This window comes from Bos grunniens, chromosome 25, assembly GCF_055505025.1.
Source record: "Bos grunniens cultivar Pamir isolate PY7600 chromosome 25, Bosgru_T2T1.0, whole genome shotgun sequence".
Taxonomy (NCBI): Eukaryota; Metazoa; Chordata; class Mammalia; order Artiodactyla; family Bovidae; genus Bos; species Bos grunniens.
This window is the reverse complement of record NC_141189.1, coordinates 40,056,442-40,083,883: the sequence shown is the minus strand read 5'-3', so window position 1 is coordinate 40,083,883 and position 27,442 is coordinate 40,056,442. Positions and strand designations below refer to the sequence as shown.

The following is a 27,442-nucleotide window of genomic DNA, read 5'->3' as shown; positions in this document are numbered from 1 at the left end:
CATCATAATTAAAAATGTATTGAGGGACTTCTCTGGTGGTCCTCTGGTTAAGACTCCACACTCCCAAAGCAGGGGCCCCAGGTTAAATAAATATTATTATTATTTTTTTTTTTTTAAAGACTGTTTCCCTTCCTCTTATACCCTGCTTACCAAGTTTCTGGTTATCAATCTAGTGTCCCAGGAACACTAAGAGAAGAGGTGTCTGGAGCAGGAGTAGGAGCATTCCAGTAACTCTTAACTATCAGAAAGTAAGCCAGAATTTGGTTTAAACCTCACTCTTCTGTGAGTCTGACGGGTAAGCCCAGTCTCAGGGTACACTGACAGAAAAATGGAGAATCAGATCCTTCCAATATACTGTCCTGTATTAGTCCAGGCTAAGTAACTCTCAGTTCAGTTCAGACGCTCAGTCGTGTCTGACTCTTTGTGACCCCATGAATCGCAGCATGCCAGGCCTGCCTGTCCATCACCAACTCCCAGAGTTCACCCACACTCACGTCCATCGAGTCAGTGATGCCATCCAGCCATCTCATCCTCTGTCGTCCCCTTCTCCTGCCCCCAATCCCTCCCAGCATCAGGGTCTTTTCCAGTGAGTCAACTCTTCCCATGAGGTGGCCAAAGTACTGAAGTTTCAGCTTTAGCATCATTCCCTCCAAAGAAATCCCAGGGCTGATCTCCTTCAGAATGGACTGGTTGGATCTCCTTGCAGTCCAAGGGACTCTCAAGGGTCTTCTCCAACACCACAGTTCAAAAGCATCAATTCTTCGGCACTCAGCCTTCTTTACAGTCCAACTCTCACATCCATACATGACCACAGGAAAAACCATAGCCTTGACTAGACGGACCTTTGTTGGCAAAGTACCATCTCTGCTTTTGAATATGCTATCTAGGTTGGACATAACTTTCCTTCCAAGGAGTAAGCATCTTTTAATTTCATGGCTGCAGTCACCATCTGCAGTGATTTTGGAGCCCCCAAAAATAAAGTCTGACACTGTTTCCACTGTTTCCCCATCTATTTCCCATGAAGTGATGGGACCAGATGCCATGATCTTCATTTTCTGTATGTTGAGCTTTAAGCCAACTTTTTCACTCTCCACTTTCACTTTCATCAAGAGGCTTTTGCGTTCCTCTTCACTTTCTGCCATAAGGGTGGTGTTATCTGCATATCTGAGGTTATTGATATTTCTCCCGGCAATCTTGATTCCAGCTTGTGTTTCTTCCAGTCCAGCATTTCTCATGATGTACTCTGCATATAAGTTAAATAAGCAGGGTGATAATGTACAGCCTTGACGTACTCCTTTTCCTATTTGGAACCAGTCTGTTGTTCCATGTCCAGTTCTAACTGTTGCTTCCTGACCTGCATACAGATTTCTCAAGAGACAGATCAGGTGGTCTTGTATTCCTATCTCTTTCAGAATTTTCCATAGTTTATTGTGATCCACACAGTCAAAGGCTTTGGCATAGTCAAGAAAGCAGAAATAGATGTTTTTCTGGAACTCTCTTGCTTTTTCCATGATAGCGGATGTTGGCAATTTGATCTCTGGTTCCTCTGCCTTTTCTAAAACCAGCTTGAACATCAGGAAGTTCACGGTTCACATATTGCTGAAGCCTGGCTTGGAGAATTTTAAGCATTACTTTACTAGCGTGTGAGATGAGTGCAATTGTGCGGTAGTTTGAGCATTCTTTGGCATTGCCTTTCTTTGGGATTGGAATGAAAACTGACCTTTTCCAGTCCTGTGGCCACTGCTGAGTTTTCCAAATTTGCTGGCAGATTGAGTGCAGCACTTTCACAGCATCATCTTTCAGGATTTGAAATAGCCCCACTGGAATTCCATCACCTCCACTAGCTCTATTCGTAGTGATGCTTCCTAAGGCCCACTTGAGTTCACATTCCAGGATGTCTGGCTCTAGATGAGTGATCACATCATCATGATTATCTGGGTCGTGAAGATCTTTTTTGTACAGTTCTTCTGTGTATTCTTGCTACCTCTTCTTAATATCTTCTGCTTCTGTTAGGTCCATACCATTTCTGTCCTTTATCGAGCCCATCTTTGCATGAAATGTCCCCTTGGTATCTCTAATTTTCTTGAAGAAATCTCTAGTCTTTCCCATTCTGTTGTTTTCCTCTATTTGCATTGATCGCTGAGGAAGGCTTTCTTATCTCTTCTTGCTGTTCTTTGGAACTCTGCATTCAGATGCTTATATCTTTCCTTTTCTCCTTTGCTTTTCACTTCTCTTCTTTTCATAGCTATTTGTAAGGCCTCCCCAGACAGCCATTTTGCTTTTTTGCATTTCTTTTCCATGGGGATGGTCTTGATCCCTGTCCCTGTACAATGTCATGAACTTCCGTCCATAGTTCATCAGGCAGTCTATCTATCAGATCTAGGCCCTTAAATCTATTTCTCACTTCCACTGTATAATCATAAGGTATTTGATTTAGGTCATACCTGAATGGTCTAGTGGTTTTCCCTACTTTCTTCAATTTAAGTCTGAATTTGGCAATAAGGAGTTCATGATCTGAGCCACAGTCAAATCCTGGTCTTGTTTTTGTTGACTGTATAGAGCTTCTCCATCTTTGGCTGCAAAGAATATAATCAATCTGATTTCGGTGTTGACCATCTGGTGATGTCCATGTGTAGAGTCTTCTCTAAGTGACTCTGTCTCAGTTTTAATTGCAGAAATCAGTATCATCCTTTGTCATCCAAGTGTACACTTGCATCATTTTTCAGCCAAAGGAATTTTTTTTTTGGAAGCAACTTACTTGATTCCTGGTTGTACTGTCTTTGATCCATGCAAATTTTCCCCCTTCACTTATTTTACAATACAAATGTGATAAAGTCTTTGTTTCTTTACACTTACATGTATCCAGAGAGTTGTGGGGGCTTCTTTGTTGGTTTTTTGTTGTGGTGGTGGTAGTTGTTTTTTGGGAATGCCACCCAGCTTGTGGATCCTAGTTCCCAGATCAAGGATTGATCCCAATCACCAAGTCCCAGTCACTAGATCACCAGAAATTCTCTAGAGAGATTGTTTGCCCATGCAGATCTATTTTATGGATTTTTCTCTTTTCATTGTGGTTTATTACAGAATATTGAATATATTTCCGAGTGGTATACAGTGGGACCTTGTTGTTTATTTATTTTATATACAGTAGTTTGTATTTGCTAATCCCAGACTCTTAATTTATTCCTCCACCACTCCCTTTCTCCTTTGGTAATATATGCCCAAGACTAGGATTGCTGGATCATATGACAACTCTATTTTTAGTTTTCTAAGGCGCCTCCATATTGTTCTCCATAGTGGCTGCATAATTTACATTCCTAGCAACATTGTAGGAGGTTCTGCTTTTCTATGCACCCTCTCCAACATTTGTTATTTGGCTGCTTGAGGTGAACAGCTGGCTCACTTGAGAAGACCCTGATGCTTGGAAAGATTGAAGGCAAAAGGAGAAGGGGAAAGCAGAGGATGATGTGGTTAGATAGCATCACTGACTCAGTGGACATGAATCAGAGCAAATTCCGGGGTGAAGGACAGGGAAGCCTGGTGTGCTGTAGTCTAAAGAGTTGGACACGACTTAGCGACTGAACAATGACAATTAAAAAGACTTCAAATTGTGTAGTTTTGTGATTTACAATGTTGTGTTAATTTCAGGTTTACATCACAGTGATTGAGTTATACATATATTGAATCTTTTTCAGGTTCTTTACCCACATAGTGGGATACCCTTGGTGTCCATACATTTATTTTCTACATCTATGCCTCTATTTCTGTTTTGCAAATAAGATCATCTGTACCATTTTTCTAGATTCTACATATATACATTAATATATGCTATTTGTCTCTTTCTGACTTACTTCACTCTGTATGACAATCTCTAGGTCTATTCACATCTCTACAGATGACCCAATTTCATTCCTCTTTATGGCTGAATAATATTCTGACGTGTATTTGGTACACATCTTCTTTATCCATTCCTCTGGTTTTTAAATTTTATTTATTTTTATTTACTTTTGGTTGTGCTGGGTCTTCATTGCCTACGCACAGGCTTTCTCTAGTTGCAGTGATCAGGGTCTACTCTTCGTTGCAGAGCACGGGATTCTCATTGCAGTGGCTTCTCTCGTTGCAGAGCACAGGCTCCAGCTGCGTGGGCTTCAGTAGTTGCAGCACACAGGCACACGAGTTGCAGCTCGCAGGCTCAGTGGTTGTGGCACATGGGCTTAGTTGCTATATGGAATGTGGAATCTTCCCGGATCAGGGATCAAATCCATGTCCCCTGCATTGGCAGGCCAATTCTTAACCAGTGGACAGCTAGGGAAGTTCTATCCATTCCTTTGTTGATGAACATTTAGGTTGCTTTCATATCCTGGCAATTGTAAATAGTGCTGCAATGAACATTCGGGTGCATGTATCTTGTTGAAGTACGGTTTTCTCTAGGTATATGCCTAGAAGTGCAATTGCTGGCTTTTTATTTGTAGATTTTTTTAACGAGGGTCATTCTGACCTGTGTGAGATTGTACCTCGTAGGTTTGATTTGCATTTCTCTAATAATTAGCAGAGCTGAGCATCTTTTCATGGGCCCGTTGGCCATCTGTATGTCTTCTTTGGAGAAATGTCTGTTTAGATCTTCTTCCCATTTGATTGGGTTGTTTTTGTTATTGTTGAGTTGTATGAGCTGTTTGTATATTTTTAAAAAATTATTTAGGCTGTGCTGGGACTTAGTTGTGGCTTGAGTTGTATGAGCTGTTTGTATATTAAAATTTTTTTTTTAGGCTGTGCTTGGACTTAGTTGTGGCGTGTGGGGTCTTCAGCTGTGGCATGCAGGATCTAGTTCCCTGACCAGGGATGGAAACTGTGCCCGCTGCATTGGGAACATGGAGTCTTAGTCATTGGACCACCAGGGAAGTCCCTGTTTGTAAATTTTTTGAAATTAAGACCTTGTCAGTCACATAATTTAAAAATATTTTCTCCTAGTTGTCTTTTCATTTTATGGTTTCCTTTGCTGTGTGAAAACATGTAAGCTTGATTAGCCCCATTTGTTTTTTATTTTTGCTTCTATTTCTATTGCCTTGGGAGACTGACCTAAGAAAATATTGCTACGATGTATGTCAGGGCATGTTTTGCCTATGATCTCGTCTAGGAGTTTTGTGTCTTATATTTAAGTCTTTAAGCCATTTTGAGTTTATCTTTGTGTATAGTGTAAAGGTGTGTTCTAACTTCATTGATATACATGCCCTTGTCTAACTTTCTGAACACCACTTCCTGAAGAGACTGTTTTTTCTGTTGTATATTCTTGCCCCTGTGTTGAAGATTAATAGACCATAGTTAATGTAGTTTATTTCTGAGCTTTCTGTTCTGTTCCATTGATCCATATGTCTGTTTTTGTGCAAATACTACACTGTTTTGATTACTGTTGCTGGAAGGATCATGCCTCCAGCTTTGTTCTTTTCCCCCAGGGTTGCTTTGGTAATCTGGGGCCTTTTATGGTTCCATATAAATTTCAGGATTACTTTTTCTAATTTTGTGAAAAATATCACAGTTAATTAAATAATAGGGATCACATTAAATCCATAGATTGCTTTGAGTAGCACGACCATTTTAACATTAATTCTTCTAATCCAAGAGCATGGGATCTCTTTCCATTTATTTAAATAATCTTCAATTTCCTTTTATCATTTTATAGTTCTCAACATCTAAGCCTTTTACCTCCTTAGTCAGGTTTATTCCTAAATATTTTTTTTTGGGGGGGTGGGCAGTTTCAAAAGGGATTTTTAAATTTTGCTCTCTCTTTCATTGTTAGTGTGAAGAAGTGCAGTGGATTTCTGTATGATCCATGCAAATGTTAATAAACCCATCAGAACCATGAGTCAGAACAATCCACTTCACCTCAAGCCAGTCTCCTGGAGCCTTTCTCCTCTCCTGGGAGTGCTCCAAGGATAGTCCCGTGTCCTCTCAGGCAAAGCAGATGCTGGTCAGCAAGCTGTCTGTCTGTAGAACTTGCCATGAAGTGGCTTGTTCATGCTCTGTTTCTAGGATCCTGGAAAAATGTTTTTGAGGTCTACCTGCAAAGTCTGGTTTTGGAAACCCAGCTGTTTCCTGGGTATCAGGAAGGTTGTGATCCAAGAGAATGCATCATAGTTTTATTTGTTTAATCACTTATTTATTTTGGCTGTGCATGGGCATTGAGCAGGGACTTCTCTAGTTGGGGTGCAAGGGAGCTTCTCTTGCTGTGGAGCTTGGGCTCGAGAGTGTGTAGACTCACTAGTCGCAGCTCTCGGGCTTAGTTACCCCACACCATGTGGGATCTTGGGTCCCTGATCAGGGATTGAAGCCTCATCCCCTGCATTGGAAGGCAGATCCTTCTTTTTTTTGTCTTTATTTTGAAAGGCAGAGTCTTAACCACTGGACCATTGGGAAGTCCCAGTGCATCATCGCTTTAAATGAATCTGGAACTGAAAAGCACGTTTTGTTTTTAAATTTACATTCAGTAACTAAATTGAAGGAGAGAAAAAAAAAAAAAAGAAAGAAAGAAAGCCAGTGGTCTCTTAGATCACTTGGAAGAAATATCTCAAAACATACCAAAAAGAGAGAAAAAGAAACAAGGAAGGCAGAGACTTAAGAGGACCAATCCGTGTTGAGCTCAGTGCCAGTCAGAGTTCCCTGAGCCAGTTCCTGTGGTCAGGAGATGCCCCTTCCTGCCTGTGTTCTCGTAAGGTCTGAGCCTGCATTTTAAGTACATCCAGGTGATGCTAATACTGCTGGACCACAAGACAGCACTTTGAGTAGCAAGAACCTCGGCAGGGTTTGCCTTTCCTGTGTAACTGAAAGGGCTTACCACTGTCTCCACATTCTGTTGATAGGAACCTGATGGAAGGCAAGAGAAAGGATGAGGAAAATAAGCAACTTTCCTTTAAAAAAAATTATTCACTTTTAGCTGTGCTGGGTCTTCATTGCTGCACACAGGCTTTCTCTAGTGGTGAGTGGGGCTTCTCTCCAGTTGTGGTGCGAGGGCCTCTCATTGCTCTAGGGTTGTGGAGGACGGGCTCTAGGGTGCTTGGGCTTCAGCGGTTGCAGCACGTGGGCTTACTTACCCTGCGGCATGTGGGTCTTCCCTGAGCAGGGATCAAACTCATGTCCCCTGCATTGGCAGGCGGATTCTTAATCACTGGACCACCAAGAAAGCCCTAAACTAGCAATTTTCCTTTATTTAAAATCTCATCTTTTTAATTTAAAAATTTCAAACCTCTGAATATTTGAAAGAATAGTGCAGTAAACACCTATGTACTTTTCACCTAGCATCACCAGTTATTAATATTTAAACAATTTCTTCTTAAGGACATGCTTGAGAACCTAAGTTGCTCACATCACTTCCACTGTTGTTCACTGGCAAAAAGTCTGGCATATGGTTTCATCTTGCTGCAAAGGAGGCTAAGAAATACAAGCTTAACTTGTTAGCTCTTTGCCTGCTAAAGGGGGTACTGTCCTACTACTGCATGAGAATGTGATTAAGCAGTTGTTTTTAAAAAAGAAAGGAGAGGACGGACTTTCCTGGCAGTGCAGTAGTTAAACTTTGCCTTTCAATGCAGAAGGTAAGGGTTTAGTCCCTGGTTGAGGAGCTAAGATCCCATAGGCCTCCCAACCAAAAATTCAAATCATAAAAAAAGACAAGCAATATTGTAACAAGTTCAATAAAGACTTTTTAAAAATGGTCTACATTAGGGGAAAAAAAAAAAAAAGAGGAGGAGGAGGAAGACAGTGGATACTAGGGGACAATTACTCTGACACACTGACTTGCTGGATCTTGCAACCAGTTCCCACTTCAAAGTGAATTTTTGGAAAGACCGCAGCTAAATTTGCAGCCCATCTCTAGAAAATGTGTAGGACTTCAAGTATGCATTTTATAGCCTCCTCATTCTTGATTGTTCTATCCTAAAGTTGTTTTTTTTTTTTACAAGTTTGATTATATTAAAGTTTATAGTTATTTTGAACTCTATATTTAAAGTTTTTTTAACAAGTTTGATTATAAGTTAATAGACACACTAAAGTTTTTTTAATAAGTTTGATTATAAGTTAATAGTGACACACTAAATATATAGAATGCTTGAAATGCCCTGAATGGACCAAAACACATTAACCACAGCATTTTTGCTTACAACAGCATGTTTGCTGTACTTAAAACTGTAACTCTACAGAGTTGTAAATTGTATATTTTCATTTTGTCCATAATTTTTCAGCTTTTAAAATAGGAACTTAGAGAAACTGTTACTAAAAGAAAATGTAAATATTATATAAGCTGCTTTACACAAATCAAGATTCCACCAGCCACTAACATCTTATTGTGTAGACAATAGACTTTCTGGGTTGTTATATATCCTCTTGTTACACTACTCTTGATCTATTTACACCACTTACCTTTCAGACTTCTAATCTCTTTAGGTAACTTTTCATTGCCAAAATGTTAAAGAATATGCATTTAACGTTTATAAAATAGTGTGATTTTAGACTGTTTTAATCTGTCATAATGTCTATTTGGGTGTGAATTAGGTCCTTTGAGGGTTGATCATTTTAGCCTTCTTATTCCGTCCTTTGGCCATATTACCAGTGAAAGGTATTTGAAGGCAAAGGATAAATATATCCTTTAAAGTTAACATCAGATTTTGCTCAACACAAGTCCCTTAGTAACAAAGTTTGAGTTAGGTTTTGTGATGTAGACCAGGGGTCCCCAGTCCGCAGGACCTAATGCTTGATGATGTGAGGTAGAGCTGATGTAATAAAGTGTATAATAAATATGCTTGAATCACCCCCAAACCATCCCCCCATCCCTGGTCCGTGGAACAACTGTCTAACATAAAAACCGGTTCCTGGAGCCAAATGGGGTGGGGACCGCTGAGTAGACCCTCCTCCAACTTGAGGGCAACTGACACCCCTCCCCCTGCCCAACCCCCCCCCGCCCCCCCCCCCCCCCCCGGCGCCCCTGCCACTTTACACGGCAGAAACTGGACTCTGGCTGCCGCGGACGTCCGGCGCTGAGCCGGGTGGTGCTGCCCTCCAGCCGTCGTTGGCCACCGGATCACGCTTCCCTAGCTGGAAGCCCCGTCAGGCGCTGCGGATGGAAAAGCTCCAGCCCCAAACCAAACGAGAGGACCGCTGGCCAGGAAGTGGAGGGCTGCAAGCCTCAGCGCTCAGCCCAAGAACCCGAGCCCGCCGGCTACCAACCGGACCGCGCCCCCGGCGTCCACGCCCGCCGGGCTCGGGCCCCGAGGATCGGCCGGACCTGTCCAGCCCCTCCGCCGGCTCTCAGAGCCTCGCGAGCCTTTAGCAGACGCGCCCCCTAGAGGTGCCTCCGCTGCTCCACCGCCGACGTCCCAGCTTCTCTTGTGTCCACTCACTCCGGTGTCCGGCTTCGCGCGAGGCCCGCCCGCTCTTAAGATGGCGGCGTCGGCGTCGCGAGGTGCCGCCCCACGTGGACGACGCTGGCCAATGGGCTTCCGCCTGTGCCGCCGGCCCGGCGCGGGAGGCGGAAGTGCCTCGGGCCGCCGCCTCCGTCCCGGCTGCGGCCCCTGCCGGTTACATAACTGGTTGCGGGCTCAGCGCGGCCCCACTTCCTGGCTCCCCGCGAACCAAGGATGCACTGAGCCCTAGAAAGCTGTCCGCTGCCGCCGGCTCCCGCCCGAGGTGAGGCATCCCGGGGCTCGGGCCTGCGGCGGAGCGCCTGGCCCGGCCAAGGGCGGGCGTCAAGGGAGGCAGGGGAGCAGTTCCGGGCCGGGGCGGCAGCGCAGTCGCGGGGTTCTGCCGGGGTGCAGGGGGCCCGAGGCTGCCCTGGCGGGGCGTGGGACGACCCGTCGGTTCGAGGGAGGCCGGTGAGCTGCCCCCGCCAGCCGGCGCCCAGACATCTCCGCGGGGTTTCAGGGCGATCACAGAGCTCGCGTTTCCCCGGCCGAGGAGGGGGCCGAGGCCCCAGGGGCGCGATCCCGATCCTTTTGCTTGGGCTGCCTCCGTGCCAGGCCTCGGGACGACCTGGCGGGGGAGATTTGGAAGCAGAAGGCAGCCTGCCCCTTGCTGCCCGCCGGGCCTCGCGGGAGATGCCGGGCCCGTCCTTTTCACAGTTCAGCGATTTGCTGCCTTGCCGGGCCCCATCGCTGCTTTGGTACTTGTTGCATGGGTTGTAGTTACTTGGCGACTTTTTTGCCCTCCCGTGAACTCTGGAAACCCTGAAACTCTTTCTCGGTCGTCTCCACTTCTTACTCCTTAAGCTGTGTATTTTGGTTAAGACAGCTCAATTCCTTACGTTTTGGGGTAAAGGTTGGCCGTGCAGACCCTTGCACCACATCTGAGCTCTGGCCCATTGATTGGGCACTTCCCATGTAACAGAGGGAATCTGTAGCCTCTGTGGTTTGTTCCCCTGGGAAGATTTTCAGGGAGGCTGAGCGCCTTCCCTGGACCACTAACAACAAATATCTGTGTGCTCAGGAAGTGATGGACCCCAGGGTCTGGGGATGAGAGGAGGAGTTACTCTGTCATAAACGTGGCCATTGGCTGCTTCCTTGGTCTGTTTTAACTCTGCCCAGTCCTTAAGCCATACCATTTTGTTAGTTTCTCTTGAAGGAAAAGGATAACAGCCCTACAGCCCTGTGGTACCTGGAATGGTTGTAATCAGAGAGTCAGAACTGAAGATAACTTTGCTGGGTGCAGATATTTTACTGGAGCACAGAAGACAGAAAATTTAATGTTAACGCTTAACTGCCTGAACCGGGAAAGTCAGTATGACTGCAAGTCAGTGGTAGAAATACCACATTCTGTGAAGCACTTTGTATGTACAGCTAAGTGTTAGAAGTCCTTTGGCCAACAGTACTGGCTTGTGAGGCAGGGAGAAGGGTAGTCTTGAACAGCACTGAATTTAAAAGGGGCTGGAGCAAAACAAATCCTCTCTTCTGGCAAAAATCCCTGAATTGCTTTAAGCTCAGTTTGAGAAGAAAGGGTTCAAGGCCAGAAGAAACTCAAGGGTGGCTGAAATAGAAGTCCCTGTCATTTAACAAGTGGTCATGGCTGAGCATGACATAGGTCTTCATCTCCCCTGTTGTTGGAAGTTTGTGTGTTAGAATTAAAGTGCACTTTGGCCCTTTGAGAAGCAGTGTGCCTGGGCTCCTCTTTTGGGCCACAGTTTGCTGAAGTTCCATATCACTGTGTTTCCAGAAGTGCTGGATTTCTATGAAGATGGTTAAAACCTGTAAGTAAGAGTCAGTGCATGGTGTGGTGTTCACAGGCCAAAATAAAAAATACACACATTATTTTAAAAGGTCTGTGTGTGTGTCTTACCTTTAGCCTCTCCCCACTATCACTTACAGTGACTTTATCACTGTAAAATGTTTATTTTAACCACACCCACTCTCAGACTTCAGATGTGACCTGTTGATGTTGTTTGGCAACTTGGCCTCTGCCTGTGTTGGAAGAAAATACCTGGATGTTAGGAGATTTGAGAAATGAAGACACTAGAACTAAGAAGGGTGGGGCCGTCATTGCTCACCTGGTGCTCTGCCCCGCAGACTGTCCAGCCTCAGTGGACTGGCTCGCAGCAGTTTGTCTTCTAGCAGGTGAGATGTGTTTAGACCAGGTGGACCCAGAATCCTTACCTGGCAGCAGCTACAGGTATTCAGAGCTCTGAGTCTGGGGCAGTACAGATCTCTGCCAAAATGCCCCGAGGTCTCTGCTCGCTGCTGACGACTCTCCTACCTGAACAGAAAGCTGGCTGCTTGTCAGCTGCCAGGCCTTCTCTTAAATGGAGGTTCCTCCCTCTCCACATCTTCGCCTCCACCACCTCCTCCCTGACTTCTCTTTCTGGAAGAAACCCACGGAGTCCTCCTAGCTCACCCACCTCAGTTCCTCATTTACAGAAAAGAAGATTGGGATCTAGATCCTGCATCCTGCTTCCGTCCACACGCAGCGCTTTCGAGTAAAACACTGATCTGCAAAGTGATGCTGGAACTCCTGGGTCTCTTTCTGGCCAAGATTGAAGGTTGAATTTCATTCAACAAATGTTTCTAAGTGTCTCTGATAATTCTGGGATCAGACCTCCTTCCCGAAATATGATGATTTTAGCATGACTTCTGATCGAGACTGGCTGGCAGGCCAGGTCAGGGTTCGCTGAAGCCCAGTGCTGATTAAAGAGAGGTTAAAGAGAGATCTGTGTGTTTGAAAACCCAGTAAGCACATGCATAGTAGGGTTGACACTCTGCTCCGAACCTGAAATGTTTGCTCGGTGCCTCTGGAGTGATGGGAAGACATCTGAACAGGGAGCCAGGGCCTTCTGCACATAGTGGTTTGGGGTCTGTGTCAGCAGTTGAACCAGTGAGTGGTCCATTGAGTGCCGCTCTGCAGAGGCTGGCCGACATGTGGCGGTCACCTCGAGGTGCCCACGAGTGGAGCCTGGATGGTCAGGGTGTCACCTCACATGAGGGCCAGTCAGTCCCTAGTCCCATCCTGAGGGCCTCTCATACTCCCCATCTCCTCACCTGAGGCTGACTTCCTGCTCAGGCAGGGCCAACACTTGGAATACTGATGATGCGAGCCACCTATGAGTGTGACCACGTAGAGACCTTAAAATGCCTCTTTCAGTGAATAGACTCTCTTAGTGTCAACGTTGAAGGTCCATACCCGTGAAGTAACCCAGCTCTTGTGCACTGATGCCAGACATAAACATTCTAATAATATTCACAGTTGTAGGGACTTTCCTAACGGTCCAGGGGTTAAGACTCCAAGCTTCCAATGCAGTGGGCGTGGGTTCGATCCCTGGTCAGGGAACTAAGATCCCATATGCCACATAGCCAAATTAAAAAAGATTTGCATTTGTAAAGAAGCAAAGAGGAACTGATTGGGAAAAAGGACTCAGAACAAATGTTTGTCCGCTTGCTTCCACAGGAAGACCAGAGAAAACAGACCACATTGAAAAAAGAACTTCTTCCAGTTCTATTTCTTGTTATTAAACAGTAAATTGTGTTCTCTATTTTGTCTCCTGCATTCCTGAAATAGGACAGCGAAGTATTTGGGCAGAAAAGTAGTGAAATTTGAGCCCATCTTAAAAATAACTGAGAAGAAAGCAATTTCTTTTTATAAAATAGTCTCTGGGTAAGTGTCCCTTAGCTGCTGAAAGGATTTTTATCTGGACAGTGTTACTACAACAGTATTTCCATAGTTCCTGTAGCTCTGAGTTGCTTGCTCCTTTCTAACAACTTGTTTCTTTTTAGATGCTTCCTTGTGACTCTAGTTGTAAACTATTCAGAAGCTCTTGCTGGCCAAATATTTGCTACTCTTTCTACTCTTAGCTTCAAATTACAGGATTGCTTCTCTTCTGGCCTCCTGTGTTTAACTTTTTTGTGGAAATATGTAGAAACGTATAGAAAAGTACTCTGCTTGACATTTGATCACGCTGTTACGTACCAGTGAAACCTCCCACCTCAGAAGCCCCCTCGGCCCCGTACCCAGTAAACCCTCTCCTATGTAAAAAGTTTGCTTTCTAGTAGGAAACTCAAGAATCTATTAACCTTCATTTTACTGAGGACAAAGTGAGGAGGGGGCTTTTGAGTTTTTGCTTCATATTGTGTGTTGATTCTTATTTTACCATGAACAAAGTTTTAAACAGCATTTAACAAATGGGGGATGTTCTTTTTTAAACCTTTTTTGGTTTTTTTTAGATGGTTGTCCTGAAGCCTTTAAATATTTTTAAAATTGATTTTTATATGGCCACTGAATTTTCTTTGTAATGATTGCAGAGGAACTCTTTAAAATATTTTTCTTACTAACAACTGCCTCCTCTTTGCTTCATTACAAGTATGGGTCTGTGTTTATAATGTTTATTTCTGGCATCAGTGCATAAATGCCACGCTATGCCAAGGGTATGGGGCTTAAACATTGGCACTGAGAGTCTATTTTAGGGTAAAATGGATAACCATTCTACTTATAATTAGAAGAGACATTATAAAATTCTCAAGTTGTTACAATTAAAAACATACTGTAATATAAAAAATGTGTTCTGAATTTTCACATACCACCTGGAAGTCTTTATTTTTTTCTGATAATAAAAACAAGCTCATTGTTTAAAAAAAAACTCAAATGAGGCAGAAGTGAGTGATGTAAAACAGACATCTGCCTTAATTCCACAGGCAAATGCTGAGAGGAGATTGAATTTCTTTTTAAAAATAATTTTTGTTATGAAAGTTAACCACATGGTCAAGTATTAATTTATACCGAATTTGACCCACGTTCACATTTAACATCTGTTGGATTTTGAAGGATCTTAAATACAAACCCAGGGACGCAGAGATTAAAAAGTCAAATGTAAAACAACAAAGCCCAGCAGAGTCAGGTGGAAAAAGCACAGAAGCGCTGGAAAGGGCTGGGGGCGCTGGTTTGCTGAAGGGGCAGCGGTGAGAGGCAGGCAGGGTTTCTGAGCCCGAGACCGCCATGGCTGTGCTTTCCCCCTAAAAACTGAGCTGCCAGTGGCATCCATTTCAGCCCCAGATCCGGGCAGTGCTGAGTGGGCCCGCCTCTGGAAGAATCCATTCTCCTCCTCATCCTCGAGAATCTGGTGACGGCCCGAGTTTCAAGTGCGGGTCCTGCACGTTCACTAGTCCCTGGAAGAGAACTTGGCACCTGGCAGTCATGGCCCCATTTGTAGAAGGCTTACTTTTACTCGCCTGCCAGACACCCTGCACATGTCCTGTGAGGACTTTGGTCCCCGCGTCACAGCCCTACGGGGACCCAGGGCCCGCACGTGGCGGGGGCGCTGGACAGTGCATGTGTGTGGCCTCGAAGCCTTGCCTGGCCCTGGACGCCACTGCTGTAAGAAATACTGTGAGCCAGTGATCCCTCTTGGTTTTGGCAGGGAGGGCATGAGCTGACGCTCGTGGGACAGTTCAGGACTCTGTTTCTCCTCCTGGAACTCTTGATTCAAGGAGGCGGATCAAATAGTCAAGGAAAACACCTTGAGTGATGCAAGGGGATCTCCTGCCTTCTCCTGAGGGCTTGGGAGGGGAGCATCCCCTCCGACAGGTGTGTTAACCCCTCCCTGCCCAGCCTGCTGGATGGCATTCTTTGTGTTCACTGATGTGCTGTTTGCCTCGGAATTCCTCAAGCAAAGGAAGCGTTTCTGAGAGTATTTAGGTAAAAGAGCAAGAAAACACACACCTCCTCACCCCCTCCAGCCCCGCCAGTGATCACAGATGTCCATCTCTGCTCTTTACTGCAACCGCAGTGTCTAGTGCGGGGCCTGGGTTTTCAGTTCAACTGTGATAAATAAATGAATGGATTCTCTTTGCGATGGGGGCGGTGGTCATAGAACCCCTGGCCCAGAGGGAAGCACGGGCTGACCCCGGGACTGCTCCAGACCACTGGTTGTTGTCTTGTTTTGGAGTCGAGAGATGGTTCACATGCCGCCCAGCCGGCAGATCTGAAGTGTGCAGGTGAACGCAGTTGACGACCCTGATGGACATGGGAACATTGTCGCCGGCCCCACGAGTCATCCTATGCCCTCCCATCGAGGTCCTCTGTACTCCCAGCCGCATTCTCATTGCTCTTACCGTCAGTGTCTTCAGCCAGTTTTAGAATATCACACAAACGGAATCCCCCACTGTTAACAGTTCGCAGGTGCAGTGCTGTGTCTTAAATTGTGTGTGAGGAGACTGTGGGCTCCCCTTGGGGCATCGTGTGGCGGACTGTAAGAGGGAGGTGCTTTGAACCCACAGTGCTGGGTGTTTGTGTCTTGTCTGCTGTAAATTATTCATATTTCTCCTCCCACTCTCAGGCTTTGAAAGGCTTCCAGGCTGCTGTAGAGACAGCTCCCACCGCCCCGCCCCCAGATGGCTGCTCACTTGAACAAATGAGCTGAACTGACACGGTTTCCCTCACTCCCTGCTCTGAGCCCTTCAGCCCATTTTACTGATGAGCAGGGTGGTGCCGTGTGTCCATCACTGGCTTACTTTTCCTTTTTTGCGCCATCCACCCTTAAGGCAAGAGCTTGGAATCTGTTGTTGGGTTTGTTGAGCCAATAAGCCTGATGCCTGCAGCATTTCACATTGGAGGGCCCTGGTGGTCTTTAACTCTGTGCCGTGGACTAGTATGCACTGATCTTTCCCGTGCTTTGTTTGAGAAGGGGCCCAGAGTGCAGGGACAGGCCAGGGTGGTGCTCTGCCCCATGGGCATTGTGATGGTGCCAGGAAACCCCTCCCGAAACTAGAACAGTCCCATCCCGAGGCCCCAGGTCCTGAATCCCTAGCACTTGGCAGCTGGGGGGTGGGGTGGAGGATATGCCTGAGATGTTGGAGTTCACTCTGTCCTCTGGTTGGGCACGCGCAGTCCCTCGGGAAGTGGGGTCTGGGAGCGCACGCCCAGGTGATCAGGCATCACCCCCAGCCACCGCATGGCATCAACCCAGGGACCCGAGAGGTCATTTCAGCTCAGAAGGAAGATGACTCTTGCAGACAGCCCACGGGGACGAGGTTTAGGGAAGGAGAAAGGGCAGATGGAGAGGTGAGTGGGCTGGCCCTTCATCGTCTTGGAGAATCCAATTTCTGTCCCTTCTAGAAATGTTCCACTCGCCCACCCCTGCAGGCCAAGGGCAGAAGGCAGACCTAGCAAGCCCGGAAGAACTCTTGCTGCAGGCCGGAACTGTGTCTTCTCCTGCACAGTGCGTCCCTGCTATCGTAGGATCTGTGTGTCTGTGTCTTTGTAGGGAAATGCACGGAAAGGTGGCCTGTGTGCCTGCAGCTCCAGCCCCCTGGGGCTCAGGACAAAGGGCTGACCCGGGGGCTCTGCTCTGGTTCACCTGCCACCTCTGTCCTCCAGTGAGTCTTCTGAGTCCTTGTCCCTTAAGCCCGTAGGGCAGCACATAGCAACAGGAGGTCAGTACTTGGCTGAAGGTTCCAGGTGGACAAGCGGGGTCCCCAGAGGTGTCAGATGTCAGTCTCCCGGCCTCTCCCCCAGTGGTGGACCAGCGCTGCCCACCATACCCCCTCTGTCTTGACCACCCGCCCACCCCCCAAACATCCCTTTCTCTCTGGCATGTGGGTGCCGGATTCTCCCTCCTCCACTCCTGTCGGTTGGGCTCGGGCAGATCAGGCACAATAATATACTACATTTCCCCTTAGTTAGATGTGACATGTCTCTATTTTTAAATCAAGGCATCTAAAGAACGGCCTTTGAAAACATCCAAGTACTTTTAATAGGGATGTGAGAATCCACAAATAGCTGTGTGTCTTAGAGGCCAGTGTTCTTTATGAACGCTGAACAGGGAAATCCTGCCCCTTTGGTCAAGAGCATCGTCACAAGGACACTAGGGTGAAAATGTATAAATCCCAGGACGGGCAAGTTGCTTGTTTATTATCAGCCTCTCCCTTTGCTGTCACTCCTCAACCTTTAAAATGTTTTAAAACCAACTTTATGGAAGTTTAACATACATACAACAGAATACACCCAATGAGTTTAACATACGTGTATATACGTTTGTGTACGTAACTCAAGATACAAAACATTTCCATCCCCTCGGGAAGTGCCCACCCCAGCCTCTTTGTAGTCAGCCTCCTGGTGCAGGTACCACAGGTACCGTGCTCCCTGTGGTGCCAGCTCCCCAGGTACCCAGCATCTGCCTGCGGCCGCGCGGAGTAACTGCGCCCCCAGCTCTGCAGCTGGGGTTGTCAGTCGCCGGCACTTGTCCTGCCAACTCCGGGGAGAGACTGCGGAGGGTGAGCCGACGCCTCCTGTCCTGTACCTCCTCCTGCGGAGCTCAGAGCACCCCAGCTCTTGGTTGAGAACCTGCTGGGCACAACCAGTGAGACACCTGAAGCTCTGCCAAGGGTGATGAGAGCAGGCAGTCTTGTTGCCCAAGAGGAGGGCGTGGCACTTCCAGCAGCAGGAGGGCTCTGGCCTCGGGCACCCTTTTGGCCTCTGGCATTGCCTGGGTCCTCGCAGTGCCCCCGCACAGAACCATCGTTTCCCCAGCCCTGACCACAACTTTTGTTAAGGAAAATTTCAAATACATAGAAAAATGGAATGTGTAAACAGTCAGTTCCTGTTTTATATAAACCTGCCACTTAGATGCAACCACTAACAGCATTTTGTCACATTTGCTTCCTAAGCAGTTGAAAAAATTTTGAGTTATTTAGTTTTAAACCTGATGATGCCTCGCTCTGAAGTATTTCAGCAGAGCATCTCTAAGACCGTCTACAGGAGCACTCCACCTTCCACGTCTGAGACAGTAACAGGTTCATAATCATTTCATAATAAATTCATCATCTTGCATCCAGCCCACATTTAAGTTTCTCCCAAATGCTGTTTGACTTTTTGTGTTTCCCAGAAGGAGTTTGCACATCATGTTTGGTTGTAGGTCTCCCTGTCTCTTTCAGTCTGCTTCTGTTTTTTTAATGACAATGAGTGTTTGGAGAGAGCAGGCAGCTGTCACGTAGAATGCCACCCCTTCTGTGTGTGTCAGATGTCATGGTGCCCATGTACTGGGTAGCCTCGAGGCTTGATCTGCTTCAGACCCAGCACTTTAGGCTGGGACCAAAGGGCTTTGTGTATTTTACTGGAGGCACTGGCAGCCTGGCCTCTATCCCTGGGGGTCCTGTGGCTGCAGGATCTCAGGGGGTGCAGGGTTCGGCTTTTCCTTGGCGATTGCTTGGTCCTGGGGGTGTAGGTGCTTCGTCGGAGCCCACACTTGACCCTCCTGTCTGGATTGAGCATAGCTTCCTGATTTAGTCGTTGCAACTCGTGGCCCCTGACTTGAAGTTCTGGCATCTCTTGAAGTCTTTCTCTGTACATGAATCTTAATCTCCTGGATGGGGAGGAGAAACAGCCCATCCCGTAAGTGCCACTCTAAATCCACCAGGTCCCTGGGGCCGTTGAGCTCTGGGTCATAGGATGCCACTGACCCAGGCAGAGAGGCGGGGCCGTGTGCCCTCCCAGTGGAGGAACAGCGGGTGAGGGGAAGCGGGGTGGGTGTGGGCACTCAGTGTGCAGCTCAGTGGGGCTGAGCGGGGAGAGAACAGAGGCCAGCTGCCCTCCACAGGGCTCAGGAGCGTCCCGGGTGAGCAGGGAGGGGGCCTCTGGGTATCCCCATCCTCCCAGGCCTTCTCTGCAGGGTAGGGTGTCTGTGATGCCTGGTGTGGGAACACTCATGAGGGGAGAGGCCCTCCACCCACGGGGCCACTGTGAGCGTTCCCGTCCTGGTAGCCCTGCAGATTGCCTGAAGAGGAGGTTTGGGGCGTGCGCCGCCCTCCTGACGCCCCTCCCCCACAGGTGTGAATGACAGAGGCGGTGCCGTCCAGCGCGCTCAGCGAGGTCAGCCTGCGCCTCCTCTGCCACGATGACATAGACACCGTGAAGCACCTGTGCGGCGACTGGTTCCCCATCGAGTAAGTCCAGCGGGTCTGCAGGTGGGCATTGGGGTGGGGGTGTCCGGGGGCCTGTGCACAGAGTGCTTAAGCTGGGGGGCTCGCTGTGTTGGTCCTTGGTGACCGAGAGCCCCCTCACCCGTCGGGGCCCCAGGCCCTGCTCCCTGGCGCTCCTGGTCTCTCTGCACCTCACCATGTTCTTGTACAGAGATCGGGAAGGGCCTTGCAGAGAATCTTCAGTTACAAGGACACTTCATGCAGTGCTGCTTATGACATTCAGAAAATCGAGAAGCAACCTAAGTGTCCTAACAGAAAGGAATTGGTTCCCTACATCAGGGGATATACATGCAGAAGTACAATATTATCCAGCCAGGGACAAAGAAATCTGTCCTCGAGGTTTATATGTTTGTCTGTGTGTGTGTGAAATAGTAGGTGAAAAAAGCAGACGAGAAGCCAGGATATACCACAATCCCTCTTTTATTTGAAAGCATATACAAGATAAAAGCTTAGGAGGATGTGTGCCATGTAGCAAATGTTTTTGGTAGTTCTTTGGGTGGATGATTAGCAACTACAAGTTTTGTTTGGTTTTGCTTGTCTCTGTTTCCTGCATTTTCCTATAATGTGCTCGTAGAGCATTTATAGTGAGGAAAAATAGTACAAACTCTTAAAAATTGAAAATAAACACTATCCTGCCAACATCACGTCTCCATGAGTCTCAGCCTCAGACCTGCTCAAGCCGGTCATCCACCCCTTACTTCCCTGATTGGAGTGTGCTGTGGGCTAGTGGTGGTTTCATAGAAAGTGACCATCAGCCCAGCAGTCCCACCGCTGGACAGGAATCCAGCAAGTCTGTGCAGTAGACCCTGCTGAGGGTGACCTGGGGTGGGTGGAGCCTTACCGGCCGGAGTCTATGGGCCTCTGAGGAGCCCGGCCTTCCTACCTCCTTGGAGATGGCTGGGCTGGAGGCCTTAGGTTCTAAAGATGGTGGACAGAACTGTAGTCCCCTCGGGCCGTGTGGTGGCTCACTCCTGGCCGCTGTGCCAGCTTGACACTGCTGGTCAGAAGGTGGGACTGACGGACCAGGAGAGGAGGCTGGGTGATGCTCAGCTTCTGTGGAACTTTCTGGCAGGGACAGTGGGGCAGTGGCCTCTACAGAGCAGACCTGAGGAGAGCACCTCCCTGGGTCTCCAGGCGGGGTCTGAGACCCTCCTCTGCTCTTGGTCCCAAGAAAGGAATCCCAGGCTAACCTAGCCTGTCAGGAAACCACCCCTCACTCCCACCTGTCCGAGTCTCCTGGGCTGCAGCTGACTCTGCCTTTTCAGCACTGCCTCACTGCTCTGTTCCCCGCTGCCCTCGGGGTTCTTGCTGAGCAGCCCCAGCAGCTCTGGACACACCTTGCCCTCATGTGCCCAAAACTCAAAGGCCACTCAGCAGTGAATGGTCCCGTCTGGACAGATAACGGCTATCAGAAGTTGCAACTCTGAGGGTGATGCCCTTTGGTGGAGACTGGGTGGTGGGCAGACCCTGAGTGCTGGACGGAGCAGCCAAGGGTCCTCCGTGGTTCCACTCTGAAGCACAGTGGTGATTGGACCTGACCTTCGGCCAGTCCACGTGCGTTTATCTCTTCCTCAGGTACCCAGACTCATGGTATCGTGATATCACCTCCAACAAGAAGTTCTTTTCCCTCGCCGCGACCTACAGGGGTGACATCGTGGGGATGATTGTAGCTGAAATTAAGAATCGGACCAAGATACACAAGGAGGTGAGTGTCTGCAGCGATGGCTCAGGGGCTGACACCTCTGGACGCTGCCTGCGCTGGGCCCCATCCTCTTGGGAGCCTGGACAGGTGTGAGTCCTAGGTGGTTGGTTTCATTCTGTGTGTTTGTGACACAGTCATACATGCATTAAGTTGCACGACCTGACTGTGGGCTTCACAGTGACCCTTGTCGTGAAGTAGGGAGGAGGGTGATCGGTACACGGGCTTCCTGTGGCTTCGAGTCACAAGAGCCGGAAGGAGGCTTCCTCCCTGAGGCCAGTGGTGGGTCCTCCTGTGTCCAGGTTAACTGCTGGGCGGAGGCTGGGGTGAGAATGGGCCGGGCTGCCCCTGATCCAGCACCTGGGAGCCACTTAGCGAGCACGGGACAGGACACAAGCCGAGTCACAAGTGTCCTTTCCAGTGAGGGAGCGAAAACCACACACATGGCAGAGCCTTCCAGTTCTTTGTGAGGCAGAAGAACATGAGACCCTGGTCCTGGTCAGAGGCGTGACTCTCCCAGTCCGGTGGTCCATCTCTGGAGCCAAGAGGCCGCGTGGGGTGTCATGTCGCTCGGCCGCCCCCACCTGCCTCCCCCTGTACTCCAGGACCCCATGGGACCGTGTGGGATCCTTCAGTTACAGCGCCCACACCCCGTGGGGCCGCCTTGTCTCCTGGCACATGGACTGACACGGACCAAGGGCCCCCTGAGCAGCGCTTCTTCCCACCGTGACTGCTCTGGTCCGGCTTTGCTAACCCTCCCGCCTGGTTTACCACCCGCCCCAAGAGAAGCAACTTTGCGTGTGCCTTGTTCGCAGCAGTTTCTCACAGAAGGGCCCGCAGCCTCTCGCTTCCATGGGGCTGGGGTGGCTCTCCATTGCCCTCTGTCCTGGGTTCTCCTGCCCCGGTGTTCCCCCAGGTGTGTGTCCCGGAAGTTGGCCCAGGAGCTGTGCGTGTCCTGCAGCAGGACCGGGGCCTCCACTGCTGACTCTGCGGTCTCTGACTTTCTCTCTAGGACGGAGATATTCTGGCCTCCAGCTTCTCTGTGGACACACAGGTCGCGTACATCCTCAGCCTGGGAGTGGTGAAGGAGTTCAGGAAGCACGGGATAGGTAAGGGGGGCCTGTAAGTCCCCCCAGCTCACCTCTGCTCCCTGCCGACTCTCTCATAAGACCTGCTCGGTCTCTGTCTTGCTCTATCCTTCGGCCCTCTGTTGGGGCCAGACTCGCACCCTTCCTTCGTTCCCTGCCCCCGACAAGTCTGCCGGCCCCACCCACTCTCAGCCTTCAGCCTGTCTTCTTTCCACGTTTCGCTGGGTCTTTCTGCTGTGGCCTCCTTCCCAGATCTGGTGAGATCAGATGAATAACCCCTGCCGGGCATCCTCATCAGAGAACGGCCCCTCTGACCGTGCCTCCCGCGCGTAATTGAAGGAACAGTCCCAACCATGGTTTATCGGATGCCTGCCACCCTTGGGGGCCCTGCCGCCCACACAGCTCCAAACTCCTGTCCCACGCGGCCAGCGAGCGTCGGGATCTTCCCTCGTAACCAGGCCCTTCCACTCCATGTTTTCCTGGGCTAAAAGGGCAGTGAGTTTCACTGTAGGTCCAGCCCTTGGGAGGGACTGTGGCTGGCTTACATCCTCGTCCGGGACATTCGAGCCTCAGCTGACAAGCCCCACCAAGGGTTCGGACGTTAGGGACTCCGGCAATGGGTGGTTTTGGAAGATCAGCCTTTGCCTCACGCTCCCTTCCCCCCACCGCCCCTTTCCTGTCACCCCTCAGGGTCCCTGTTACTTGAGAGTCTAAAGGATCACATATCAACCACTGCCCAGGACCACTGCAAAGCCATCTACCTGCACGTCCTTACCACCAACAACACAGCCATAAGCTTCTACGAGAACAGAGACTTCAAGCAGCACCACTATCTCCCTTACTACTACTCTATCCGCGGGGTCCTCAAAGATGGCTTTACCTACGTCCTCTACATCAACGGCGGCCACCCCCCTTGGACTATCTTATATCCTTTCTCTCTCGGGGGTGAGGGCTGGTGGCTTCCTAGTGGGGTCTGTGTGCCAACTGAAGCCACGGTTGCCTTCACGTGGCATCCCTGAGGCCAAGTTCATGGGACCCAAGTGTTGTGGGCAACTCTGACCAGCACATCTTGACAGGATATAATGGTCTGGGTGTGGATGCTGGGAAAGTAGGTGCTCCCTGGACGTCAGCCTGGCCCAAGATCCATCCGTCAAGTATCTACTGAGAGCCTCCTATTTGAGGTCGAGGGGGATGCAGCAGTGACTAAGGCAGACAAAAACCCCTGCTTTAGTGCTGACGGGAGAAAACAAGCGCGGGAGGCGAAAAGAGTGGTTTGTTGATTTTGAACTCTGGATTCAAACCTTCCTTATCGGGTGCGTGACCCAGCTGGGTTTCCCTGCCCTCCACCCTCCTCTTCAACCTTCCTCTTCAAGGGCCAATTCTCTCTGGCCCTTGACAGATTCGATGGAGGCCAGGAGTCTTCCTAACAGTCACAGGGAGTGGCCCCCCAAATAATGTGTGTATGTGAGAGACAGAAGTTAAACGAATGATTCCAGGCTTTATCCATTTCATAGGGAAATAAACAGGAAAAACAGGGGTGACCCAAAAGCCTGCAGGCCTGGCTCACGTGAAGGGGGGCGCTCTCTGTGGGCGTCCACGGGGTGGGGACTGCAGACCCCTCCTCGTCTCAAGGACAGGGCCCGGCATAGGGGCAACAGGAGCTCTTGCTCCACCAGACCCCGCCCCCGGCTCCCAGTCGCGTCCAGCCTCAGTCGGGTCCGGGCGTGTGGGGCTGCACCTCGAAGGTCCTGTGTTTGCACAGCAGAGCCCCCTCCATCTGATGGGGCTCCCAGCCCTGCAGAGGCCACGCAGGCTCATGGCCGCCCGCAGGAGCGGTGTGTTGTGTGCAGGCAGCCCCTGCGGGTCACCGTGCTGACCGAGCGGCCCAGGGCGTGCGGGCAGGCGGGCAGGCCAGGCGGAATCTTCCTTAACGGAGCCGCACGGACTACATCCAGCACCTGGGCTCCGCGCTAGCGAACCTGAGCCCCTGCTCCATCCCACACAGGATCTACCGCCAGGCCCAGAGCCTGCTCTGCAGCTTCTTGCCATGGTCTAGCATCTCCACCAAGGGCGGCATCGAGTACAGCCGGACCATGTGACGCCAGCCAGGCAGCCTCCGCCGGGCCCCACCCCCCCGGCATCTGGCGGGCGCCGCCTTCCTGGCCATCTGACTGCGGCTGTCCTCTGCAGAGGAACTGGTGGCCACCTGCCGGGCTGGTCGACCCGCCCCAGCCGCAGGCCGGTGCTACACAGGTTCGGGAGCAGAGCAACGTGGGGCATGCCCTGTCTCCCCAGGTACCCGGAGCAGGGGTTGTGGGAAGTGGAGGAGAGCCTAGGGGGTGATGGTCAGGGAAGTGAGGGGCCCCGCGCCGTCAGCAGTGAGAACAGGCAGCCCCAGGTGGGCATCTGCCACACAGGTCATGGGCGACAGAGCCCAGGGCCAGGGGGATCCCTGACCACCTCTGGGAAACTTTTGGAGGAAAAGCAGAGTCCTTGAGCCCTGGCCAGAGCATTGTCTTTTCACGCCCTAAACTCCTTTTTTAAAAAAATAACATACTTACGTGGTTCAAAAGTTGAAAGTTACCGAAAGATCAAGTCTCTTTCCCCCGGGGCCCCGGATGCTCAGCTTCTCCTTCCCAGGCCGTGGTGCCACCGTGTCCCTGGCCGTGCTTCCTTGGGTGTACACGTGGCCTTGACAGCGCCAGCGGCGCCCGCTCACTCTCTGAGCTCCTGGCTGAGTGCTCTGCCCAGACACGGCCACTTCTGAGAGCTATGGGGACACCAGGATGCATTCATGCGTGGACATGACCCGGAGCAGGTTGTGACAGGGGCCGAGCCCACATGGCAGGGCTCCGTGGCCTCCTGGGCTGGCACCCCTGTTGGTGCCATGGTTTGTGCTGGGACCAAGGGACCGAGGGGAGCTGGTGGTCCCTGGAAGGAACTCTGGGCCTGGAGGAGTGCCAGCGCCTGGCTTGGAGCTCCTGGGCCAGTTCCTTGGGGTGGGGGCAGAGCGTTTCCACCCTGGCCTTCACCCTGCTCCCCTCTTGTCTACCCCACAGGCTCTCCCAGGCCTCCTACCCGCTCTGAAAACCTTCAGTTCTGCTGAGCCCTGGCCCAGCCCTGCGTGTGCACACCGGCCTCATGGGCGGCCCTGGTGGCAGCGTTCACTGTGGTCTGTTTTTTCCGCTGCCCCGGGCGCAAGGCCGTGGGAAGGGGCTTCTTCTCTGTGCCCCTCACCAGCCTCCCCCCATCCTCAGCCCATTCCTTCCAGCTCCTTCCTCCAAAGCCAGAATTAACTTCTCAGAGGGAGGAACCCAAGTGTTATGGACACACTTGACCCTAAAGACACAGGAGCCTGAAAAAAACAAGGGGTCGAATACCGGGAATGCCAGCCCCTCGTCCAGAGCCAGCCCCCAGAGGCCCGGGAGCAGGGAGCAATCTGATCCCTCTACCTGGGGCTGGGGCTCCTGGGGGACAGCCAGAGAGGCCCCTCACCCACACTCTGAGCTCCGACTCTCAGGCTCTGCTCCCCACATGGGCCTCAGGATAACGGGCTGGATGCTCACACCCCCACCAGGAGGATGAGTCCTCCCACGGGCTGGCTTCATTCTGTCCCGGGTGACCGGAGCTGCCCGGCCGACGGTGGACGTGCCATTCACCTGAGCTGCTGTGGGGAGCCAGGTTGAGGACGTGTGCCGATAAGGATCCCCAGGGTCCATGCCCCCCTCCCCCGCCCCCAGGCTCCCAGCCCCTTGAGCTGCAGCTCTGAGGCCTGGCCAGATACAAAGGGGACAGAGGACGACGCTGCACACTGCGTTGACCAAGTGAGACCCAGCCTTTGAGGCTGGGGGCAGTCACGTGCCTTGTGATCCCTCCGCCTCTGGAGCAGAGACTCTGAGGGGAGTGTGCACGGATCCCCTAGAGCTGCTCGCTGCCCGCCCTGCCTTCTGGAGCAGGCGGGGTGGTGCAGAGTTGTGCTTGGCCCAAGAGCTGGAGAGGGAACAGGGCAGGTGGGGCTGCGTGACCGCGTCCTTCCCTCCCTTGGAACTTCCAAGCCTGGGGGCTCCCGGGATGAAGGGCATCTGGGCAGGAGGGCTTCAGCCTCCCCTCCTCCGAGCTGACATCAGCTTCACGCTGAGGCCCAGCTAGGTGTCCTCCCTAATCTGAATCAACAATGACCATGTAATTTTTTTTTTTTTCCCGGCCCTTGGGGTAAGGGAAGAGTCTTCCAGAATGTTCTGCCTTGGACATTGGTAATGAGCTCAGAGGCCTTGCCCTGCCCCTCCATCCCGCCCCCTAATCATTGCAGTGTCCAGCCCAGTGTTGAACAGATTGTAGTGTTTCTTCTCATTACAAACAAATAAATAGACTTCAGTTGGTCACATTCGGTCTTTGAAGGCTCTTTGCGCTCCTGGCCCTGCTCCTTGGGCCCACCCCGAGGCTGAGGGCAGCTCAGGAGGTGCCTGTCCCCTGGCAAGTCCCAAAGCTGGCTTCCAGCTCAATGGGCGATTGTTTTTTTTACAATTCTAGTTGTAACTTCCCCTGCTAAGGAATGGAATGTAGCCCTGGAAGAGGCTCTAGAACTGATGGCAAAGCAGTGGTCAGGCGGGGGCTCTGCCTCTGGCCTCGCTGGGGACAGGGGTCATGCCTGTCCCTCCATCAAACAAATGAGGAAAACTGGTTGAGGGGCTGGGAGTTGCCCAGGAGCCACACAGCTGTGAGCAGTGGGCCTGAGAGCCCAGCCTGTGGAAGTCGGGCCCCTCCATAGCCTGGGTGCGTTGTTCCCAAGGGCTGCTCCTCCCCCAGATGGCCCTCCTGCGGGACAGGGCCTGGGGCTGGTGGCCCCGACTTGGACCTTCCCCCGCCCCAACCAGGGACCAGCGTCTCCAGAATCTGCCGTCCGAGGATACAGGGATGGGGCAGGGCCTGAGGGAGCCTTCCCTTGTGTCTGGAAGGATGCCCGCTGTCCCGACGTCCAGAATGTGCTTGACATCATCACGTGTGGTCTGACAGATGCCCATGAGAGGGGCAGGTGGGCCCTGGCCCGGCTCGGGCTGCCGGGACAGGAAGCCAGAGATGGCGAGGAACATGGAGGCAAACCTGGATCCTCCCATCCAGTCTCCACAGGCCAAAGCCCAGTGATGTGGAACAGGGGGTCTCGGCCAGAGTGATTCTGCCCCTCAGGGGACATGAGGCCACCCAGAGGCTGTGGTTGTGCCACATTCCAG

At 50.6% G+C, this 27,442-nt stretch overlaps 1 protein-coding gene across 9 annotated transcripts in view; it reads left to right on the top strand.

Moving 5' to 3' along the window:
- NAA60 (N-alpha-acetyltransferase 60, NatF catalytic subunit) overlaps positions 1–26,598 on the top strand; it is a 28,226-nt gene extending 1,628 nt beyond the window's left edge. For 2 of the 9 annotated variants that reach the window (XR_015154866.1, XR_015154865.1), the window contains 6 exons: positions 19,276–19,391; positions 21,003–21,132; positions 22,139–22,235; positions 22,905–23,139; positions 24,157–24,467; positions 25,274–26,598. Coding sequence is in view for 3 of the 9 variants with exons in the window: in XM_086376138.1 (XP_086232264.1) it covers positions 19,282–19,391; positions 21,003–21,132; positions 22,139–22,235; positions 22,905–23,139; positions 24,157–24,313 (729 nt within the window). In the remaining 6 variants the exon portion in view is untranslated. Of the gene's footprint in view, positions 1–9,498; positions 9,667–19,275; positions 19,392–21,002; positions 21,133–22,138; positions 22,236–22,904; positions 23,140–24,156 lie in introns of those variants that run through there. The other 7 variants (XR_015154864.1, XR_015154863.1, XM_086376138.1 and 4 more) reach the window with 5 other exon arrangements.
- Positions 26,599–27,442: the final 844 nt, after the last annotated feature.